At 41.8% G+C, this 21,805-nt stretch overlaps 1 protein-coding gene across 1 annotated transcript in view; it reads left to right on the top strand.

Annotated features, from left to right (window-relative positions):
* DSCAM (DS cell adhesion molecule) overlaps positions 1-21,805 on the top strand; it is a gene marked incomplete at both ends in the record, with an annotated part of 453,784 nt that overhangs the window by 287,301 nt on the left and 144,678 nt on the right. Inside the window, 3 exons of the mRNA XM_084226422.1 lie at positions 4,030-4,308; positions 15,639-15,758; positions 20,110-20,283. Coding sequence (XP_084082548.1) covers positions 4,030-4,308; positions 15,639-15,758; positions 20,110-20,283 — 573 coding nt within the window. The remainder of the gene's footprint in view (positions 1-4,029; positions 4,309-15,638; positions 15,759-20,109; positions 20,284-21,805) is intronic.

The following is a 21,805-nucleotide window of genomic DNA, read 5'->3' as shown; positions in this document are numbered from 1 at the left end:
GTTTCCCCTGTATCTTAAAAACCTGAATAGAAGGATAATGTGCTGCCTCAAAATATTTCAGCCAATTTCTGAAATACTCTGCAGTCTGCTACTTATATTTTAGAGCTGGTAAATGCAGCTTTGCAAATCAATATTTTCTGAAAAACATTTCAATGTCACCTAATGATCTTTCTCCCTGTTTTCTTCATCAGGGAGATGGAGAGTGAAGATGCATATCATAATCCTTGGGCAATATTTTGTCTGACTTTTAATATAATTTTGTCTGCAAAAGATTGGCTCAAATTTGTTACACACTCAGCAGAAAATACAGAAGTAATTTGCCACCCTGTTGTGAATTTTATTTTTCAGTAATGGTGTCTGAGACAAACAGAAGGGTTTGGGTAGAAATGTTCTGGGCACCACAGTAAGGGGAGGACTTGGCACTTAGCAGGTGTTTACACACACCAGGTGGAAAATTTATGGCAAAACCTTTTGCAAGACACATTCACTTAATTCCTCATTCCCCTTCATACTATGAACTGCTTGTCAATAAATGCTAAGAGAATTATTTTCTGCTGATGTACAAAGAATCTGAGATGTCTCATGTGAACGAGCTAGCTGGGCTAAGGTAATTCCAAGAGGCTGCAGGTAATTTGCCTCACTTTGTGACAGCAAAAGTCCCCAGGTGCACAAGCAGGTGCTCAAAGTTCAAATAAACAGTCATTTATACCAAGTTTCTTTTTTTTTTCTATGCCTGATCTATCAGGATTTCAGAATGCCTAAAGACAGAGAGCAATCAGAGAGATGGCAGCCAGGAAAAGCCTTACAGCCTGTGAGAAAAAGGGATGGCAGTGGCACTTTTCCCAAACCCAGACAGTGAGACACTCTTGGGAACAGCCAGTGAAAGCCTGGAAGGATGAATTTTGTTGTCCTGTCCCTGATGTCACCTCTCTGTGGCAGCTGAGCACAGTCAAAACTTCCCCTCATCAAATGGCACTGTGGCTGTACTGGAAACTGTGGAGTTAATATCAAATTTGGATTTGTCAACCTATTGCACCATGAGGAGACTCTGCACAAACATTTGAACACGGCTTTGAACAATGCCTTAGTCCTCTGGGGGGGCTGGAGTCATGGAATTATAAATCACAGGATGGTTTGGGTTGGAAAGGACCTCAAAGCCCCCCCAGTGCCACCCCTGCCATGGCAGGGACACCTCCCACTGCCCCAGGCTGCTCCAGCCCCAGTGTCCAGCCTGGCCTTGGGTACTGCCAGGGATACAGGGATGGAATTCCATCCCAGCCCTGCCCACCCTGCCAGGGAACAATTCCTCATTGCCAAGATCCCACCCAGCCCTGCCCTCTGGCACTGGCAGCCATTCCCTGTCACTGTCATATTTTCTGGAAAAATCCCTTTGCCCGAGATTTCTTCTCCTGGGAAGATAAGAAGTCTCAGAGAAAAAACAATATTATCTCATTTGCTTCTCCCTGTTTTGCTGCTTTGGAATGTGGCTGGAGATTTTTTTACCAACAGGTCTGTTTGGTTTCATGTGAATTGTTTTTAGTTAATGACCAATCACCATCAGCTGTGTTGGACTCTGAGGAGAGTCATGAGTTTTTATTATTCATTCTTGTTAAGCCTTCTGTCTGCATCCTTTCTTTTTCCTTAATATAGTTTTAGTAGAGCATTCTTTAATATAATACAATATCATAAAATAATAAATTACCCTTCTGAGAACATGGGGTCAGACTCTCATCTCTTCCCTCGTCCTGGGGACCCTCACAAACTCAACAATTCCCTCAGGCCCTGCAAGGCCACCCTGAGCTCAGCCCAAAGCTTCTCCTGTGCAGGTGAGCAATGCCAGCTGTGCCAGCCTTTCCTGCCAGCAGAGCTGCTCCAGCCCTCTGCTCATCCTGGAGCCTCCTCTGGGCTCTCTGCAGCAGCTCCAGCTCCTCCAGGGCTGGGGCAGCTCTGCAGGTGGGCTCTCACCTGAGCAGGGCACAGGGACAGACTCCCCTTCCTTGAGACCTTCTTGCCATGCTTGATGAACTTTCTTACTCCTAATGGAGGACCCAACATTTGGATCAAAGGAAATGCCTGGAGCTCAGTGGCCACCAACACTTATCCCTGCATCCCAGAAATAGGACACTGATAAAAGGAGGAAAAATGCTGCTGGGGAAGTCCATGGGCACACACTCCAACCACTTGGGAGAGATTTTTTTTTTCTGCTTCATCTCTGAGGAAACCACAACCTTAGAATTTCTGAAGGGAAGAAAGAAATACAATTAGATAAAGCCACCAACTCCATTTTCCTCTGGAGTCCAAACATATCGATCACTATAAATGCTCTGCTCTGGGTACCCTTCCATCTCTCCTGTTCAAATGTAGTACAGATTATGTGTAAGTGATCTCCCAGGCAACAGGAGAATGCACTTCTATATCTGAGGTGCATAACCTCTGGGAACCTTGTCTTTTGATAAATCAGGATTCGAGTAGTGCTTGTAAAGTTGGTTGTGCAGCCCTTTCAGGAGTGATTGATAAAAACCAGTCTGAGATCATGCCCTGGTTGTTTGAATGCTCCCCTGAGAAGGGCAGAAGATTTTGATTCTTTCATCTGGACAAGTATTTGCCTCTCAATTTACCAATTTTTAAGTAAACATTCCAACCACAACCTAAAGAAAACATGGCAGCCCCATTATTTTTTCTATGTTTATTTAATCTAACTGCCCGTTTCACGAGCTTTTATTAAGAATACCTGCAAACAAAATGATTTTAAGAAGTTGAATTCTTTAATTTGGTAGAAAATATGGTAATTTCTTTTCTGTTTCTTTTTTGGTTCAGCCAGAGAATAGTATTGTAAAAAGAAAAGGAAAGAACAAATATTTTTCAGGCCAAATATGCTTAGCAGGAATTAAATGCCAGCTTGAACATTCATGCCTTGTACCATCCCTCTGATTAGAAATCAGTTTTACCTTAATTTGATGTCCTACGAGTACTTCCCCTTCCTGCACTCTTAGTGAGAACTGTGACTTGAAGCATTAAGAAATAAGTGCTAGAAGGCAGTTCAGGAAGCTCACACTCCCTGTCATCACATCCCAGAAGCAAAGCTGGAGCCTCTCCCAGGTCTATCCCATCACCTTTAAGCCAGACCTTGAAAGATGCTGAGCTCCCCCTGGCAATGTCACTGCTGGCAGCCCTGGAGAGGCTCAAGCTGGCAGTGCTGGGATTTCTGGAAGAGCTGGCAGTGCTGGGATTTCTGAAAAAGCTGCTTGATCCTTTGGTAGTGGTCTGCCAGTGAGGTCAGGTGTCTCTAGAAGCCAGGACTTCCCCTGCTTGTCATCTCTGCTTATGCACTGGCTAGGAAATTAGAAGGTATTTTCAAAAATGGGATTTTTCCTGCTAAACAATGCTTTAGGGCTGTCAGAGGTGGAGATTCTGCACATCCTGATGCCTTTTTTGGGCTACCTAAAAACAGTGGCCAAAAATTAAGGGAATAAAAAGTGGTTGTATTTATTGAAGGGCCTTCAGGTACATTTAGGGCAGACAAAGCCCCTTCAGGGGCTACACCCAAAATGAATGATGGGTCAGGGGTTTTCACACTTTTATAAGTTTGGTCCATTTGCTTATTGGGGTTAATCTTCCAATTACAGCTTCATGTAATGAAGTCATTCACCCCAAGTTTGCTCCCTCCAACTTACTTTTTTTACATTTCTCAGGGCTTGAGGCAATGAGGTGTCCTTGATTTCCAGGCCTGGAGGGAAATTGTTGTGTCTGACCAAACTGGGAAAGCTGTAGCTAGGACTGTATAGGGAGTTTTTAGCTATACACTAAAGAATTGCAGGATTAAAAATATATATGAAATATTAAAATAGTTCATGTTAAAATATATGAAATATTAAAAATATATATGGAAATATTGAAATTTAAAAATATATGAAAAACAGAAAAGCTAAAACCTTAAGCCATCAACCCCACCCTGAACACCTGCCCCGCTGTGTTATTTCCATAACCAGGGTGGCTTCAACAGCTCCCTCTTTCCCTCTCTCCCTGCAGTCCCACCTTTCATCCAACCTTTCGAGTTCCCTCGCTTCTCCATCGGGCAGAGGGTCTTCATCCCCTGCGTGGTGGTCTCGGGGGACCTGCCCATCACCATCACCTGGCAGAAGGACGGCCGGCCCATCCCCGCCAGCCTGGGCGTCACCATCGACAACATCGACTTCACCAGCTCCCTGAGGATCTCCAACCTGTCCCTGATGCACAACGGGAACTACACCTGCATAGCCAGGAACGATGCAGCGGCTGTGGAGCACCAGAGCCAGTTAATCGTCAGAGGTGAGGAGGGGAAATTGCTCTGAAAGGCGCCGGTTAAGCGGGATTCATCGGTGTTTTGTGGTGGTATCTGTTTGATGGGGGTCCCAGTTGCTGGGGTACCAGTTGTGGGTTTCTCTGGGTCTGCATTGAAGGCACTCCAGATGGTGTTTCATGTTCACACTCAGGTGTTTATTATTTCCTATCAGTGAAACAGTCTCACTGCTGTGAGTTCTGCAGCTTTTCATTAGAAGGCACAAAATGGCCAACAGTCTCTTGTTCCAAGGTCTTTTAAGACTGAACTATCCAATGAAGAACTGACACCTGCATTATTTTCCCTTTTACCCCAATAACTGATCCCACAGAGCTGCAGTGGGGACTTTTCTGCCCAATTACAAAATGCCACCCAAACCCATGGAGAAGGAGGAAGAAGAAGGTGAAGAAGAAACGCAGGACCACACCCTGTGCCCTCCATCTTGCTTCCCTCCACAACATACTAAAAACCCCAAAACCTCAATTTCTCACCCAGTGACACACCCTCACTGCTCTCTATAATCTATTTCACACTTTAGTGGATTCCAGTCTATCTTGAAGTCTGGGAAACTTTCTTCATGAATGAAGGTCAAAGTCAGTGCTGCCCTGGGGGTCAGGGCACCCCAGAGCAGACACAGAAATATTCTTGGGTTTCCACAGATGGAAAGTATGAAACAGAGAGGTGTGAGAATCATTAAAATAGAAACTTCCACGATCATGGAAGGGGCCTATTTGCAGCCTTGGGAGAAGCATGGATTGATGTAAAAATACAATATACAGACATTAAGCAGAATAATCATAAACTTATATTTCTATGGTTGTAAGTAAGAATATTCCTTAAGTAAGTGAGTAACTGTACTGATGAGATGGTGAAGGGTTTGTAATGTAGGAAACTGCATTGATCAGATGGTGAAGGGTTTGTAATGTAGGCGTGTGGTGGTACAGAATAAGCTAAGAGTTTAGAAGTTATAATAAAAGCCAATGTGTGCATGTGAGACAGAAGCCTGTTGGACAAAAGTATCCAAAGGGCAGTAGAAGTGAGTAAAGGTGAGAGGTTAGAAAAACAAAATAAACCCTGTGGCAACTGCCTATTGGGTTGGAAGGCTCTATATTGTAACAAAAAACTTGTGACTACTCTTGAGCTATGGCCAAATGCTTGCTCCTTTAAAATCTCACAGCCTCTGAGACTGATGTTTATCAGAGCAATAAATTGTTCTTAGCCCCAAAATAGTCCCATCCCTTCATTAAAAGCGGTGACAATGATGGAAGGGAATATGGTAATCCCTCACTCTGAGACAGAGAGCACAGAGAGCAATGAAGCACAGAAGGTAATGTGGTTTTTCCTATCTGAAAGTCTTGAAACTAATAAAAACCCCTGGAGTGTGTGGGGTGGGTGGGGCAGCCACAGGAGTGATTTCCTGGGAAATTTTGTCATTGGGACCAAGCCTTTGAAACTGCATCAAACTATTCTCTGCTATTGTTTTAGTCTGATGATACCCATTTTTTACTTAGACCACTCTCTCCTACAATATCATGTCAGCAAAAAAGCAGAATATTGATGTTGACTTCCTGGGGAAAGGACTCTGCTGTTACCTTGTTCTTTTCCTGGTTTTGTTTATTATGCAATTAGCAGGATTCACACACCAATGATGACTTCACAACATTTTGCCTTGAAATAGATCTGAATATGCATTCAATAAGGAAATATTTTATGTGGAAAAAACCTTTCTAGTCACACTTTAACCAAATAATTTACAGATTATTCCTTATGATGTATTTTCAAACTTACTGTGCACAACTTCAACAAAATTACATTGCTTCCTTTTCTTTCTAGGAGTTTTTCCAAGTGTTTCAAATTTTTGTTTTTAAGAACTCAGTCAGACCCTTCCCTCTCCACCATCTCCTTCTTGCTACCAAGCCCCTGGGCTTCTCAGAAAAAGAATAATCCTAGAAGAAACCTCAGTAAATTCTGCCTGCTGCACATCTCTACATTTTATATTCCTTCCTATAAGTTTGCCAAAATAAACCTTAAAATCCTAATGGGGCTTTTGCAATCTTTCTCAGGGTTTTTTCATACCCCAGATTCTGAAGAACTCTTTAAGTCAAATGTTCCCAGTGTTTTAATGCTATGTTCCCAGTGTTTTAATGCTATCCTTAAGGAATTATTCCCTAGTTTTCCAATAAGCTCACTTTTTTTAATGCTAGTACTCCCAAAACTCAGTGGTAAACAGATTCATTACTTTTCTACCAGCTTTGATATAATTATTTCATTATTTTTAAAAATTTCACTGATTTTAATCTTGCTTAAGATTATTCAGTACAGGTGTCTATTACTTTCCTCATTTATTTAGTAATTCCTAAATGAAGTGGTTTAATTAACTACATGCATTTAATTATTCCTTTCTAAGCTTTTCTGCTAGATTTTAACCCTATTCCTCACTCTCACAATGAGAGCTTTTCCTCACCTCCTCTTTTTCTGGAGAAGGGAAGGTTGAAGACCTCACATTACTGCCTGTGTCTGCCCTGCTCAGAAATGCTGCACCTCAAACCAGCTGGGATTTTTCCTGGTTTTCAGCTGTAATTCAGCTCTGGAAGTGATGGGAATGAATCTGCAGCAACCCTGTGTGGGTTCCTACAGGCATTTCTTACTCCCAGGGTGCTTTTACCAACTGAGAACAGGTTCTGTGCCACCACTGTCTGTCCTCACCAGCACTGAGACCCATGAGTGCAGGGATTTCTGCTCTGTGCAGGGATTTCTGCTCTGTGCAGGGATTTCTGCCCTGTCCCCCACTGATGGGGACAAGCCCTGCCATGCCCTCTCTTCTCCTGGCTTTGCCTGAACTGCACTTTCCCTGTCTCCTGCTGTCTGTGGGTAATTCCTCTGCTCCCAGGACACATCTGCCTCTTGCTGCCTTTTCAGGCATTAATCAGTTTTCCTCTCTTGTCCAGCAGAGCAGTTTTGGGAAGCCTGTCCCTGACCCCAACACCTCCATTTTCACCTCTACTTCCCCCTCAAATGATTTCTACTCTAATTACACCTCCTGAGGAGGTGTAAAAACCCATGGGCATGATAGTGAGGAGCTTTCCACTCTCTGATACCCAAGGGCTTGGAGAGCAATCCTGGATCCTGCAATTTTTGGGAAGTTATGAAGGCTACATCATGTTCCCCTCCTTGTTTATCCTTCTGCCCATGTAACGCTCTGCAGAGCCTCCTTAAATCCTCTTCTCTCTCCTCTCTCTTGCTGTCACTTGAAATGATAATGTTTTAATCAGTTTTGGATGTGCATCTGAGATAACAGCTCTCACTCAGAGGAAAAGGGGAAATATCATGTCTGACCTGAATTCTCTGCCAAAACCCTACCCTGACCTCTTTCCCTGGCACTGAACTGCTTCAGCTGCCTCATCCTCAGAGGTCAGAGCTCAAACAGCCACCAAAGAGTCCCTGTGATCACTCCTGCTCTGCATCCCACCTGACCTGTACACATTTCAGTTCAGGCTTGTTTTCCTGCTGCCTGTTTCTTCTCCAGGCTTTCTGATCTCTCCTCATCTTTTTGTTCATAGGTGCTGTAGAACTGAAACATTATATTTTTCTAAATAATCTAAGTGGTTTATCTCCAAAATACAGGGAGGAGTGATGGTTTACCTCCTCTTGTTTCTAATCCCCATTGTTTGAGGGTTTCTCAGCAGTGTGCTTGAAACTTAAATGTTGCTGTCCTAAATGCTGGGAGATGTGTTCTGGTAAAATATTATTTATGTGCACCCTGTGCATTTTGATATGAGAGCAGACAGTGAATGGGAAAGGAAAATTGGGTGAAATATGGCACACAATTCCTTTTTCCTTATTTAGACTGTCCTTGTAGTCATTTCAAAAGTAGACATTAAAACAGTGCAGGCCATTGTGTTTCTAAACTAAATGGGAATCCACAACATTTAACAGTAAATGGGTAGGACTAGAAGTACAATCTAAAGTCAAGACATTCCTAAGGTGAATGAAGAAACACAGGCCAACTGCTCATTGATGCATTTGAATTATTAGTGAACACACAAACTTCTGCAGATTCCATACACAAACCTAAATTCATCATCTTTACATCTTCAGATACGTTTTCCTCAATATCTTCTGTCAGATCACATAGATCTGCTATTTTTTATCATCATATATTCCTGTTTAAAGGCTATTAAATAGATTTCTTATATTTGTCCTACAAATATTTTTTTTCATATCTGAGCTGCACTGCTATTTTGCCAGGAGTGTTAAACAGCAAAAGGAAAACAAGAACTGGTGGCTTAAATTCTGTGGGTACTTCATGGCAAATCTTCACAGTTCCAATTATTTTGTGCTTTACAAAAGCAGCCAAGTGGTGATGAGGAGCCCTAAAAACACCTGGCCAGCAAGGCTGGATTCTCCCTGTGTTAAATATCAGAGGAAGAGGATGGCCAGCTCCCACAGCACCACACAGGAGATGGAAGGCAGCAGCTGAGAGAAAGTGAGATAATAAAGCTTTGGAGCATCTGGGTGAGATCATCTCAGGGCAATCTCAGCTCTCTCTGCCATGAGCCCCTTGGTGAGAGCCTAGAAATGAGACAGAGCCAAATGCTCTGGACATGAGGCTTCTCTCCACAAATTACTGGCTAATTTTAGACTAATTGGAAGAGGGGAAAATACCTCCAGTAGAGCTGAGCTCTGTAAACTTCATATTAAGAGGTGACTGATAAGAAACATTGGGTGTAATACCAGAGAATCTAAACAGGCAAAACATTTCTGCCAGCATAAGAATTCTTCCAACTGGGATCTCTCCCCAAGCACGAGATACAAAGGCACAGAAAAGCAGGCTTGATTAGTCCCAATGTTTATGGCTCAGTAGGAAGTGAGTGAGAACAGGGCTCTCCTTCTCAAAATCCTAGACTCTGCCAGACCCTGGTCTGCAGATCTTCTGGAAATGCATGAAAAACTTGGCAGGTAGAAGGGCTTCTCAAAACCTCATTATTATTATTATTATTATTATTATTATTATTATTATTATTATTATTATTATTATTATTATTATTATTATTATATTATTTCTTTATTCACTGGCACACTTGGTTTGCTAGTCATGCCAATAAGTAAAAGCAAAGGATAGGATCCTGTCATGAGAGCCATAGATAGAAATGAGGAAAATATCTTCTCTGTCAACTACTTAAATCATCACAAGGAATTAATCAAGACTTTACTCATTAAGGCTGTCGTCTAAGAGTGATTAAAAATCTATATATACTTTATCATGTGTTATTCATTTCTGTAGAGTTTCCTAAAATGAAGTACTTATGAAATAAAAAGCAGTGAAAAGAATTCTAATGGGTAACCAAAAGGAAAAAAACTGATAAATGTATTATGAGTTCAAAATTTTACTGATACTACCAGAAAGGGGTATTCAAGGATAGTAGTGGATGCATAAATCATGATTTTATATGTTTGTGAACACATAAGTTAAAATTGAGATAAGTTAAAATTGAGATAAGGTCTTTAGATACCTAATAACCCCCCCTAATGCATTTAGTGCATTAAATGTGTTTTCATTTTGCACTTGCCAGGGGTGTTGAATATAATTAGATAGGCACACAGAATGAGGAGACCCTGAATTTTCCAGATGGTAAGAGAGTTTCCTCCGCCTTCACCTTTTTGGTGATGTTTGGTGGTGGTGCTGAGGTGATGCAGCAAAAGCAGTTTGGGACAGAAAAGCAGGGAAGGAAGATTTAAGGCCGGAGCTGGTGTCTAAACTCATTTCCTTTCTTTGCTGGTGTTTACACTGTGGCTTTGAAGATGACTCCTAAAAGATTCACTTATTTAATGTATTCATTAGACAAAGCTGCTCAGCACAAACCACTAGGCACGGTGTCATTTTGCAAAAGCACATCTTTTTCCTTGAACTGCAGAGCAAATGGTTTCACTAAACCAGCTAAATCGACCCCTTAGGTCCAATGACCACATTTAATAACTGCTCATCTTTGCTAAAGCACAGTGTTTAACGATCTCATTCATTAATACATCAAGGGTTGCTTTGGCTGATTAAATTTCCTCCATCATTTTGACAGTGGGATCCAAATGTGAAGTACAAATATTCCATGTAAAAAGGAAGTGCTGCATTCCAGGCTGATGCCACAGATTATTTCTTGACTCACTCCAGCAGCCCACCAGAGGAGCTCATGTCAGGAGCCTTCAGATTTGCTATCCAGAGGGGTTCACTGATCTCTGGGAGCCAGAAGTGCTTCTGGAAAGGAATGTGTGAGTTTGGCACCTGGCTCCTGGCAGGTCAGGAGGGATTCCTGCATGTGCACAGAGCAGATTTAAACCAGGGAGGGGATGTGGGACCAGAGGGATCTCATGATGCTGAACCTCACCGAGTGCTGCTGCAGCACCTGGGTCAGGGCAATCCCCAGGATCTATCCAGGCTGGGGATGAAAAGATGGAGCAGCCCTGGGAGAAGGATTTGGGGGTGCTGAACCCTGTTCTGATTGCTTCATCCTTTGTTTTCCCCCAGTGAGAGCCTGAGACTGATAGCCATAATATTGAAAATACCTTTTTGGGGTATTTTAACTCCTTTTAACCTTCTTTTTTTTTTTTTAACCTTTTACCTCATTTGAGTGGGCATCTGCCAACTTATGTCTCTTACCCTAAATAATTCAACAGCTCATTTCTCATCACAGACCTGTGGGCTGCATTGAATGAAGGCCTTCCAGAAATTCACTGTTAAAGCAATTTTAAATGCCCTCCCTCACAGGCTCAAGGAACTGTGCTTCTGAGATAAGGAGGGTGATAAAAGTAGAACTGTTCAGTCCCATTCATGAGTAATTTCAGAGAGTTTCTGAAATTGTTTACTTTTTTCTATTAACTCAAACATATCAGAAAAATTACCTTGGTTAAATTCTTGCTAAGCATATTTTCTTTAAGGGCTAATGATCTCCTGAAAGAGAATGCGAAAGTGAATGTAGTTTTATAATCTAAATCTAAGTATCAAAATCTAGAACAAGTTTTTTAACAGCACTGTGTTTTGAACTATAGCAGCACATAGCACAGAACAAGTTATTAAATTGAAATAAAACTGAGAAGCAAATGAGCAAGGAGAAAAAAAAAAATTCAAAGGTCTGCTCTGTTTGCTTTTTCATCATTTATATAAGAAGAAAAATCCTCTGGCTTTACCTAGACAGCAATACAGAAAAAATTGAAAGGTCATTAAATGAGTAATTTTTATTTTGTTGTAGCATCTCTTCAGATTTCTATTGGCAATCTTAAGACTAAGTGGCAAGGGTTTGTGTCTTCAAAACCAGAGCAGCAGTTGGCATTTTTATAACCAGACCTAAAAAATGGCCAAAGATCTACTAAATATAGAAACTGTTTCTATTACTGGGTGTGGGCTGAGTTTTTTCAAGTTCTGTCTATGGATCCAAAGAAGGAAATTCTCTGATTTCTGATGACATACCTGGTCCTAGAGCTCCAGAGCAAAATTTAATTTTGGCAGTCACCATTCTAGTATTGTTCTCTACTGAAAGCAATAATTAGAATTGAGAATATCAAGAATATCTGAGCAAAAACTTAGGTTTTATGTAACCAAAAATACAGTGATATAAATGTGATAAAAGCCTTGTTCAGAGCTTGTCAGTGTTAAAGGCAAACATACCATGGGTATCTCTGTGAGTTCTTAAAAATGTGGAAGAATGTGGCAGAATTTCCACCAAAAGGCCCAAAGAATATTTCCACTCGGCATCCCTCCTTTTTTTTCTATATGTGCCCAATGGAATTACACAAAAATTGTGTTTCAGCAGATAACTTTAATGCAAATAGTATTTTAAAGGTTGATTGCATTTATTCTATACAAAGCAGTCTTGCTTAACTTCTTCCAGAACTCTCTGCATATGCCTGCTCATTTAATAAAACAATTTCCTGAAAAATTGGCATTTCTTGCCAGCGTCATCCATAGCAAAGGAAGAATATAAAAAATGTTTTTCAAAGAGAAGGGAAATAAAACAAATTGCAGAAATTTTATATTGGAAGACAGATTTTAAAAGACATTCTGCTCTTCACATTCTTCAGTGGTAGAGGAGGACAGTAATTATCAGTCACTCCATTGCATCTTTTGTAATCATTTACCTGTAAGAATGGTGGGTTCATTTGGTTTTACCTGTAAGAATGGTGGGTTAATGTTGTGCTTTGGTTTCCTATCCTTCTTTATGGATAAGCACGCTGTAATTGATTTTTCAGAAGACGCAAACACAAATTTACTCACAGCTACTGAGGTGAAACAAGCTGATGGCTCCATGCAAGTCGTACAAAATCAAATCTATTTGTGCAACTAACTGTGCTTTTCACCAGCCTTGGAAAACACCTCATTGTGTGTTTGGGGATGAAATGAACACAGGACAGTGAGAAAGCAGCTACTGAAGCAAATGTTTTCTCTGAGCAGATAATTAGAACAGGATGGGTGATTGCCCAGAGCTGTTGCTGCTGGGATTTCATGTTCAAAGTTTACCTATTGTGAATTAACATAACCTACAAAAAATGTTTCTCAGCATGGCAGCCATTTGGAAAAAGCCAAAGTGTTTGTCAGCAGTAAATATATTTTCTAGTTCAGATGTATCTCTTGCCTCTATCACTGCTGGTTCCTTCTGTTTTTTGTAGCTGTGTTCCAAAGAGCATTTCTGTAGTTAGGCAATAAACAGCTTTGCATTTTGGCCATGGTGAGGAAAGGTCCAGTTAGGGGGATGTCTTGGTCTGAACAGACAGGTGTCTGCTAAGGAAGGCAGGAGCCTCCCCTGAAACAGGAAATGTAAATTTGTTCCCTCCAAATTATATAATTTTGTAATTAAAAGGCCCTCACGTAAAGATATAGGAGTAGGAATAACAGTCCTTTATTAGGAAAATTAAAAAGAAATGTAATAGTACAAAAGGAAAAACCTCTGCCAGAGTGAGAGCAGTCGCTGTCCCCTGTGTGTCAGGGTGGGGGCACAGCCCCATCCCAGGGGGGCTCAGCCCTCCTGCAGTGCCAGCTGTGGCTCTGCTGCAGCAGGATCCTGCACAAGGGGGGAGTTTTCCTCTGCAGCTCCAGGGCTGCTGGAGATGGGCCTGCTCTCCCTCTGGGAATGCAGGGCAGGAGAAAGCTGCTCCTCTGGGAATGCAGTGGGCAAAGGCTGCTGTGCTGTTCCAGGGCAGATTGTATCCAGGTAGGAATGTGTGAAATCTCAGATTGTATCCAGGTAGGAATGCTTGGCTCCTGCCCTGGGCGCAGCATCTCCCCATGGGATGGTGGAATTGGATCAGCCCTGCAGGGACACTCACTGGCCATGGACAGCAGAGATCTCCTGCAGGGAGGATGGGCTGTGGGAGAGAGAAAGAAAAAACTGCCCAGGGAACAGCAGAGAACTGCCCCAGCTCTGACAGATGGTGACAGAACACACACCCCCACCCTAAAACAGGGGATTATTTTTCCTGTGAAGGACTGTTGTCCTTTTTTAAAAAGCAGCTCTATCTATGAAAAGTGGAAAGAGAAAGCTGGAGGGGAGTCTGGATTGTGAAGGCACAGGGAGGAAGGCTCCAGCTGTTGTGAGGAAGGGTCTCTGAACCTGCAGGGAGAATTTCCACAGACCTTCAACTCTGAGCTGTCCCACACTCACCAACACTGGCAGCTCCTGTTTCTCCTTCAGGAAAACTTGGGACACTCTGGCACAATGAGAGCAAATATTTGCATGAATTATGAGAGTGTTCATACTGAAAAAAAACGTGAGGGTCATCTATTAGAGCATTGGTGCTTCTGCTGTGTTTCTGCTGCACAGATTTTCTCGATGGATAATTAGTCCCATATTCATGGGCATTAATAACTATTTAAGGCCCCAGGGAAAATATTTACAGTGCTGAGGTCCCCCTCTGTGCTCCCTTGCATTTTCTTGTGCTGTAACCTTTTACCAGACTTCCTTTCTTAATTTCTGGCACTTCTAGAGAGGCAGCTCAGGGGTGGATCAGAACAAGGATGGATAGTTGGGTCCTTTGTTCTGTCTTCCTCAACTTTCAGACAAATTCAGCACTGCCTGGACCTGGGGAATCTATGAGGCTTCAAATTTTCCAGTGGGATGAGGAGAGCAAGGAACTATTAGGATTTCTCCTGTGTTGCATTGGATCTCAGAGTGTTGCTGAAAAAAAACAGAAAAAACAAAGGCAAAAAAAAAAATAATTTGAGAAGAAAAAAGTCTGTCACATGTTCAGTTGCTCTCTGCGGCCCTGTGAGAAATGACATAATGAAAAATATGTAAAATAAAAACACAATTCATTGACTTCTTTTGTTCTTTGATATCTACACTTCCATGTTCTGAACCAAAGAGCAGAGGGTCAAAAAAATACTGTGACTTTAATTGACCATAATACAACCAATAAACACTTTTAATATTCAAAATTTTCATGGGCTTTTCCACAATCTTCACAACTTTCAGGCTCTTTTTCATGATTTTGTCAAATGTTTAGGCTTTACTGAGACTTGGACTGAGAATCAGGCTTTCATGTCAAATTTTTTGACCTAACATTGTCACAAGATATTTTCTTCACTGTGTACCTGTATTTGGAACATGTAGAGCTTTTCCTTGAGATAAGCAGCTCTTATTTTATTTATGTATAAATAGGTACATGTGGAATACTCACTGCAGTGGTTTTATGCTACGTTGGGATAAGTTTAATAATATGTGGGCATTGATGCACTGAAATAAGATTTCTTATCAACTTAATGCAAGCAAATTGTGTTGAACCTCCCTCTGGTTGAAAGGCAAAGTCCCATCAGAAGTTATGATTCAAAGACCCTCATTTTGATATTAAGTGATTTGATTGCTAATAAAAGCATTATTTACTACGGTTATTTATATCAAATAATTTAATTCTTTTTTTCTAAAGCTTGCTAGTTCACTATTATAGCAAAGTAAACAGAAAAATTCCATTGTTCTTTTTTCTACCTTTGGTGGAAAGCATTCATTTTCTGTCCACAATAATATGGTTTATCTATTACTTCATTTTTAACCTCTCCCATGGAGAGGTTTTATAAACTTATTTTGGTATCCTGTAAAGACCAGTGGTTTTGCCATGCCTGGCAAGAAATACATTGAGGTTGTGCACAGAAAGTGAATTATCTGGTAAAACCAACCTCAGTGAGTGTGTTACTGGATCAGCAAAAAACTGGTTTTAATTTTTGCTTTTCACTAGGAAATGTTATAATTCTGCATGTGACTGCTCTACCATTTTGAAACACCCAATAAATTGCCAATAAATTGCTGGAATTCTGATGTCTCTCTTTGCTCCCTTCCCACAGTGCCCCCCAGGTTTGTGGTCCAGCCCAGCGACCAGGACGGGATCTATGGCAAAGCCGTCATCCTCAACTGCTCTGCCGAGGGCTATCCCGTTCCCACCATTGTCTGGAAGTACTCCAAAGGTAGGATTCCTGTGGGGACCACTGGGGACAGGCTAATTCTGCCTTAATAACATCCCACTCATCCCTAAATTGCTGTTTTAATCTCCAAGTTGCCAGGGTTCTAATGAGGGACATACCAGTCATGTTTTATTCCTCATAAATCATCTCCCCCACTAATGGATTCTTTGCTTCGTTTTTTGCCAAGGTCAGGATTAAATGTGTGAGAGGGTATTTCTTGTTTGGAGTCAGATGTTTATTAGTTATTATCTCTGTTACAGTCTCACAAACTGTGAGTTCTATAGTACTTTAACAAGCTAAAAATGGAGCCCCATGTCTCTCTTTAAAGGCCTTTTCAGGATAAACCGTACAATTAAGAAATGACACTTAAATTATCTTTACTTTTAACCCAATAACCAACCACCCACTCTTCACAATGTGAACTTTTTTATCCAATGACACAAAACCACCCAAACCCATGGAGAAGAAGGTGAAGAAGAAGGAGCAGCCTCCACCCTAAAGCCTCCACCTTGCTTTCTGTCTATTACTGCATTCTAAACCCTCAAACTCTGAGTTTCCCACCCTGTGGTATCACACACTTCTATCCAAACTGCACCCCCACAATCCCAGTTCTGTCATTCCATTCTGGAAGTTCCTCCAGGGCCTCAGGTCAATGCAGTGTTCTCTGGGGGGTCAGTGCCTGGAGCACAGAAATTCTGAGATTCTCAGCAGCCAGGGTTCCAACACCCTAGCACAAAGTGCTGGTCACTGTCCCACACAAGGCTGAGCTGGATGGAATTTTGTTGTCCCCTGGAGATATCCTGGCTGTGCCTGTGAGCCTGTGTCAGCTCAGCAGGCAAGGGATGAAAGGGATGGCTGGGAGAGAACAGACACAGCTTTAATTGAAACAACCAACAAGGTTCACCAGCAGCATTGGCTGCTTTTTTTTCCTCCCCTTCAAAATGTGTGAGAACGTGGCCAATCACATCTTTTCAGCAAAGAAGGAGGGTCAGGTAGCATTAGCATAAGCAGTAATTCAGTTTGAGCTTTACATAATGCTTTAACATTTTCTTCTCATGTAACAGAGCATTAAAAGTGGCCCCACTTGACCCTCAGTAACCATAGGAAATTGACTGCTTTTGAGTTAAAATGTGCTGCTTGATAGATTGCATCTTCTGGCCAGCTGTCTTCTGGTAGGTGTTAGCAAAAAAAATTTTCTGCAAACTCTGTACCCAATCTAAATGATTTAACTCCTTAAAAAACAAAACGAGGTGCTGTTGAGAAGAAATCTTTATGTAATGCTCCATGTAATTTTTGGTTTTCTTAGGATCTAATTGTAAATATTCAAACTGCATTTGAAGAAAAAAGGGTGAGAGAAAAGTTCATGTTAAAGACTATTTGTGCTCTTATTGATAAATTAGGTTTTGTTCCAAGAAGGGTGCAGAGTTCCAAATTCCATTAATCCCAGTGGTATGTGAGATTTTAGTCCTCAATAAAGGCCACAAAGAAGTAATTCTGGTTTATTCTGTTTGTGTGCTGAAGGAGCACAAGCCAAGCTAGATGAGTTGCAATTAATTGTGAGGAGATAAATAACCCACCTTGGAATGGTAGAATCATGGAGAAGTTGGATAAATCCCCTTTCACACTCATCCAAGCAGATGTATGGGATAAGATTCTCTCCTGCTCAGGAAGGACTTTGGCTGCAATAGCACTAAAAATGTGTGTGCAGATTAAGAAAACATTGCAAACTGCTCCACAAAATATTTTCCAGTTTTTCCAGCAGCTGTCCTCAGGAGTATCAGCCCTTTCCTTTCTGTGAACACTAAGTTTTTCCCACAATTTTTCATGTGAAGAAACCCATGAAGTGAGTGGGCAATCAATGGCAGGCATCTACAGTTACTAAAGCATAAATGTGCATTCCAGCTAAATGACAGGAAAAATTTCTTGTTAAATAAAAAAAAGAGAAGTGGGACACGCATGGGACTAAAATAGGTGAAAAATCAACAGTGGCAACTGAATTTTTCTGAAAACATTATCATTTTAACATTTTTAAGTTCATAGTATTGGTCACCAGGCCTTCAGTGTAGCCATACGTTCCCAAAGGAAATTCTTCTAGGACTAGAAGTGGTTTTGATATGCATGTCTGAGTTTTGTTTTTTTGTTTTTTGTTTTAATATTCTAGATGTTGTATTTATTCTAGCTTGCCATGTTACACTAAATAATTCCCCATAATATTTATTTACTGTATTTCCTTCTGGGTTGATTCAGCCAACTGTTTATAGTGATTAATGCTGACAGATATTAACTTTGTGTACGGAAAGTGGTGTAAGAGTATTCCATTGAAGAAGAGCATATTTTGACTTCCCTGAAAAATCCCATGTCCTGCTGCCAAAGTTGGTTGTAAGTCCCTTTTTTTTACAAGAAATGTGTCTTAATATATATTTGGGGAGTCTTTAATGTTGGATGAACCTGAAGTTGTGGTGACAGTACAGCAGGATCCTGTTTCCTGTTCCCTAAATCACCCAGTATCTTATTTCCAAGGAAAAGTACATTCTTTCTTAAAACTCGATACAAAAATCTTTGGCTTCCAGTTTTTATGGACCTTCCATTTTTACAACCTGCCAAAAATGTCTGATCAGAGATCTGAGCTTTTTGTTGCTTTATTTGTTTCATTTAGGGGTTTTGTGGATTTTTTGGAGGTTTTTTTAACAGTGCATTTTCTAAATACAACCTGGCTGCAAACACAGCAGAACAGAGATTTTCTGTGTCACCAGTCCATTAGCTGTAGCAGGAAACATGAGGAACAGTCACTGATGTGGTTATCCATGTTATCCAGGGTTTCATAAACAAGGGCCTCGAGGTCCCCTGAGTGTGCCATGTTTACTACAGCAGACATCCCTCTCAGTCATAAGAAATTCATTTGCTGTTTGCATTAGGGATGCATACTGCCATGACTGTTCAGCTGTAATTGTCAATAATTCATCAGCCTCTAAATGTACAACAAATGTGCCTTTTCACCCATGAAAGGGCTGAAAATCTTCATTTCCTCTCTCCCCCTTCCTCTTCTGCTTGGTGCTCCTTTTGCCCCTGTAACATGGGCAAATTATTGCTGCTGTTACATTCCTTCTTTTCATGCAATGAATTCAGTTTGGGTGACTGTCTTGGTTTGAAAAGACAGGTGACTGCTAAGGAAGGCAGGAGCCTTCCTTGAATGTAAAACCTCTCCCTCCAAATTATTATAATCTTGAAATTAAGGGGCTCCCAGGCAAAGATATGGGAGTAGGAAAAGCAGTTCTTTATTAGGAAAATTAAAAGGAAATACAAACGTAATAGTACAAAAGGAAAAACCTCTGCCAGAGTCAGAGCAGTCGCTGTCCCCTGTGTGTCAGGGTGGGGGCACAGCCCCATCCCAGGGGGGCTCAGCCCTCCTGCAGTGCCAGCTGTGGCTCTGCTGCAGCAGGATCCTGCACAAGGGGGGAGTTTTCCTCTGCAGCTCCAGGGCTGCTGGAGATGGGCCTGCTCTCCCTCTGGGAATGCAGGGCAGGAGAAAGCTGCTCCTCTGGGAATGCAGGGGGCAAAGGCTGCTGTGCTGTTCCAGGGCAGATTGTATCCAGGTAGGAATGCTTGGCTCCTGCCCTGGGCACAGCATCTCCCCATGGGATGATGGAATTTGATCAGCCCTGCAGGGACACTCACTGGCCATGGACAGCAGAGATCTCCTGCAGGGAGGATGGGCTGTGGGAGAGAGAAAGGAAAAACTGCCCAGGGAACAGCAGAGAACTGCCCCAGCTCTGACAGATGGTGACAGAACACACACCCCCACCCTAAAACAGGGGATTATTTTTCCCTTCAGAGGACTTTTGTCCTTTTTTAAAAAGCAGCTCTATCTATGAAAGTGGAAAGAGAAAGCTGGAGGGGAGTCTGGATTGTGAAGGCACAGGGAGGAAGGCTCCAGCTGTTGTGAGGAGGGGTCTCTGAACCTGCAGGGAGAATTTCCACAGACCTTCAACTCTGAGCTGTCCCACACTCACCAACACTGGCAGCTCCTGTTTCTCCTTCAGGAAAACTTGGGACACTCTGGCACAATGAGAGCAAATATTTGCATGAATTATGAGAGTGTTCATACTGAAAAAACGTGAGGGTCATCTCTTAGAGCATTGGAGCTTCTGCTGTGTTTCTGTTTTCTCTAACAGATGGAAATATAATACACACCCCCAGCCTAAGACTATAACCAACCATCCTCTTCATTACGATGATATCAAAAGCCATTTTCATTGCACTGAGCCTCTAAGAACAGGAAGCTCTGTCTTGTGCCTTGTTAAAAATAAAACCATGAGATGCTTTTTAACCTTTCTCCGCGGGTTTCTTGCCGCAGGTGCCGGGGTTCCCCAGTTCCAGCCGATCGCGCTGAACGGTCGCATCCAGCTGCTCACAAACGGCTCCTTGCTGATCAAACATGTGCTGGAAGAAGACAGTGGATACTACCTCTGCAAGGTCAGCAATGATGTGGGAGCAGACGTCAGCAAGTCCATGTACCTCACTGTTAAAAGTAAGAACTGCAACACTTCTCTGTGATCCAGATATTGCCATTGAGTGAAAAAAGGCTTTACTGCATCCGTAGTTTGGAGGGAAGGGAATGGGGTTGGGAGGGGAGAGGTTGGGTTTGCTGCTTTTTGATTTAATTTTGGCTTTCAGCTGTGTGTGGTAGCACCTGGAAGTTAGGATGGTCAATGAAGACCTTTGTTTGGTAGAGGAAGAAAAGCAAATTTGTAGCAGGTCTGAAAGCTATCCCTGAGTCATGAAGGGAAATAAGAAAGTTGTTAAGGATACAAAAAAGAAAAACAAAAAACAAAGGAGAAATCCCCACAGCAAATGTCATAAATCTCAGAAGCTGAAGGACATGTGGATTAAAAAGATATTTAATCAATTCTCAACTATAGGTACAATTACTACAGGTAGGTACCACAAGATATGACAACATACTCTAAGATTTTATAGATACAGCCATAGTAGTTATTTTGCCAGGTAATTTTTGAAAAATCCATCTAATTGCACGAGCTCTAATTGCTGTACTTTCCAGGCACAAGAGACAAAAGCAGTCCAGTTTTCAAGTGCATGTTAGCTATAATTCCTTGAAACATCAACACAGTTATGAAAACAGAGGAAATATAATAGGGGGAAAAAGTGTAGAGATAATATAATTTCTCTCACTAGAGAAAAAGAGAGACTATTGATACATCAGCATGCCAGATGTTCCTGGATGAGCTGTCAGACCAGTATTGAAGGAGGCTACCACACTATGTACTTTCATGTTTGTAGGGTTTTTGAAGATTTACAGAATGCTTTGAAGTTCTGGGATGCCAATTACCTTGAAAAAGTTTTGCCCTTGAAAGTAAAAAGATTTTTTTTTCCAGAAAGGAAGAAAATAGAATTTATTCTCTATTGGAGGGTGCGCTTTAGACCATTAATGTTTAGGTTGAGGGGTGTGGTTGTTGTTGAGAATTAGTAACTAAGTTATTTTAAGAGTGTCAGATATTTGCAAGCACCAATATCTCAGATGTCCCCTCCGTTCTAATTTACCATAGTGACTTCATCTTCTAAAAAACAACATGATGATCCCTCCAGGAAATATATTCATTGGACATTTTTTCTGTGGGCTGGTAGAAGTTCCAGCTTCTGTGGTTTGCAGAACTGGCCATTTTTGGGCCAATCTTCCCTTGCAGGAGCAAGGCACTGCTGTAATATTCTACCAAAGCCAGCTTCCCTCTGCTTGGCAGCCATGCACGCTGCCTGTCTGATCACTGCATGCAGTTTCATGTGTGATAAAAGAGCATCCCTTATCAAATAAGAGCAGGAGCTTCCCTGGGGAGCCAGCTGCTGTTTGAATCTAATGAAAACCCCTCTGGCTCTGAGATAGCAGGGAGCAGCCTGTGCCCCTCACACACCCACACTGACATCAGTCCACTCCAGAGCACTGGAGGGTGCTGGGCTGTGTGTGGAAGGGGCAAAGCTTGAGCTTCCATCAAACGCTCATTAAGGTTGAGATGCTCTGGGGAAATGGGCTGCATTAT

The sequence above is a fragment of the Fringilla coelebs genome, assembly GCF_963513975.1.
Source record: "Fringilla coelebs genome assembly, chromosome: 2".
Taxonomy (NCBI): Eukaryota; Metazoa; Chordata; class Aves; order Passeriformes; family Fringillidae; genus Fringilla; species Fringilla coelebs.
The sequence above is the reverse complement of the archived record's forward strand: the minus strand, read 5'-3'. Positions and strand labels throughout refer to the sequence as shown.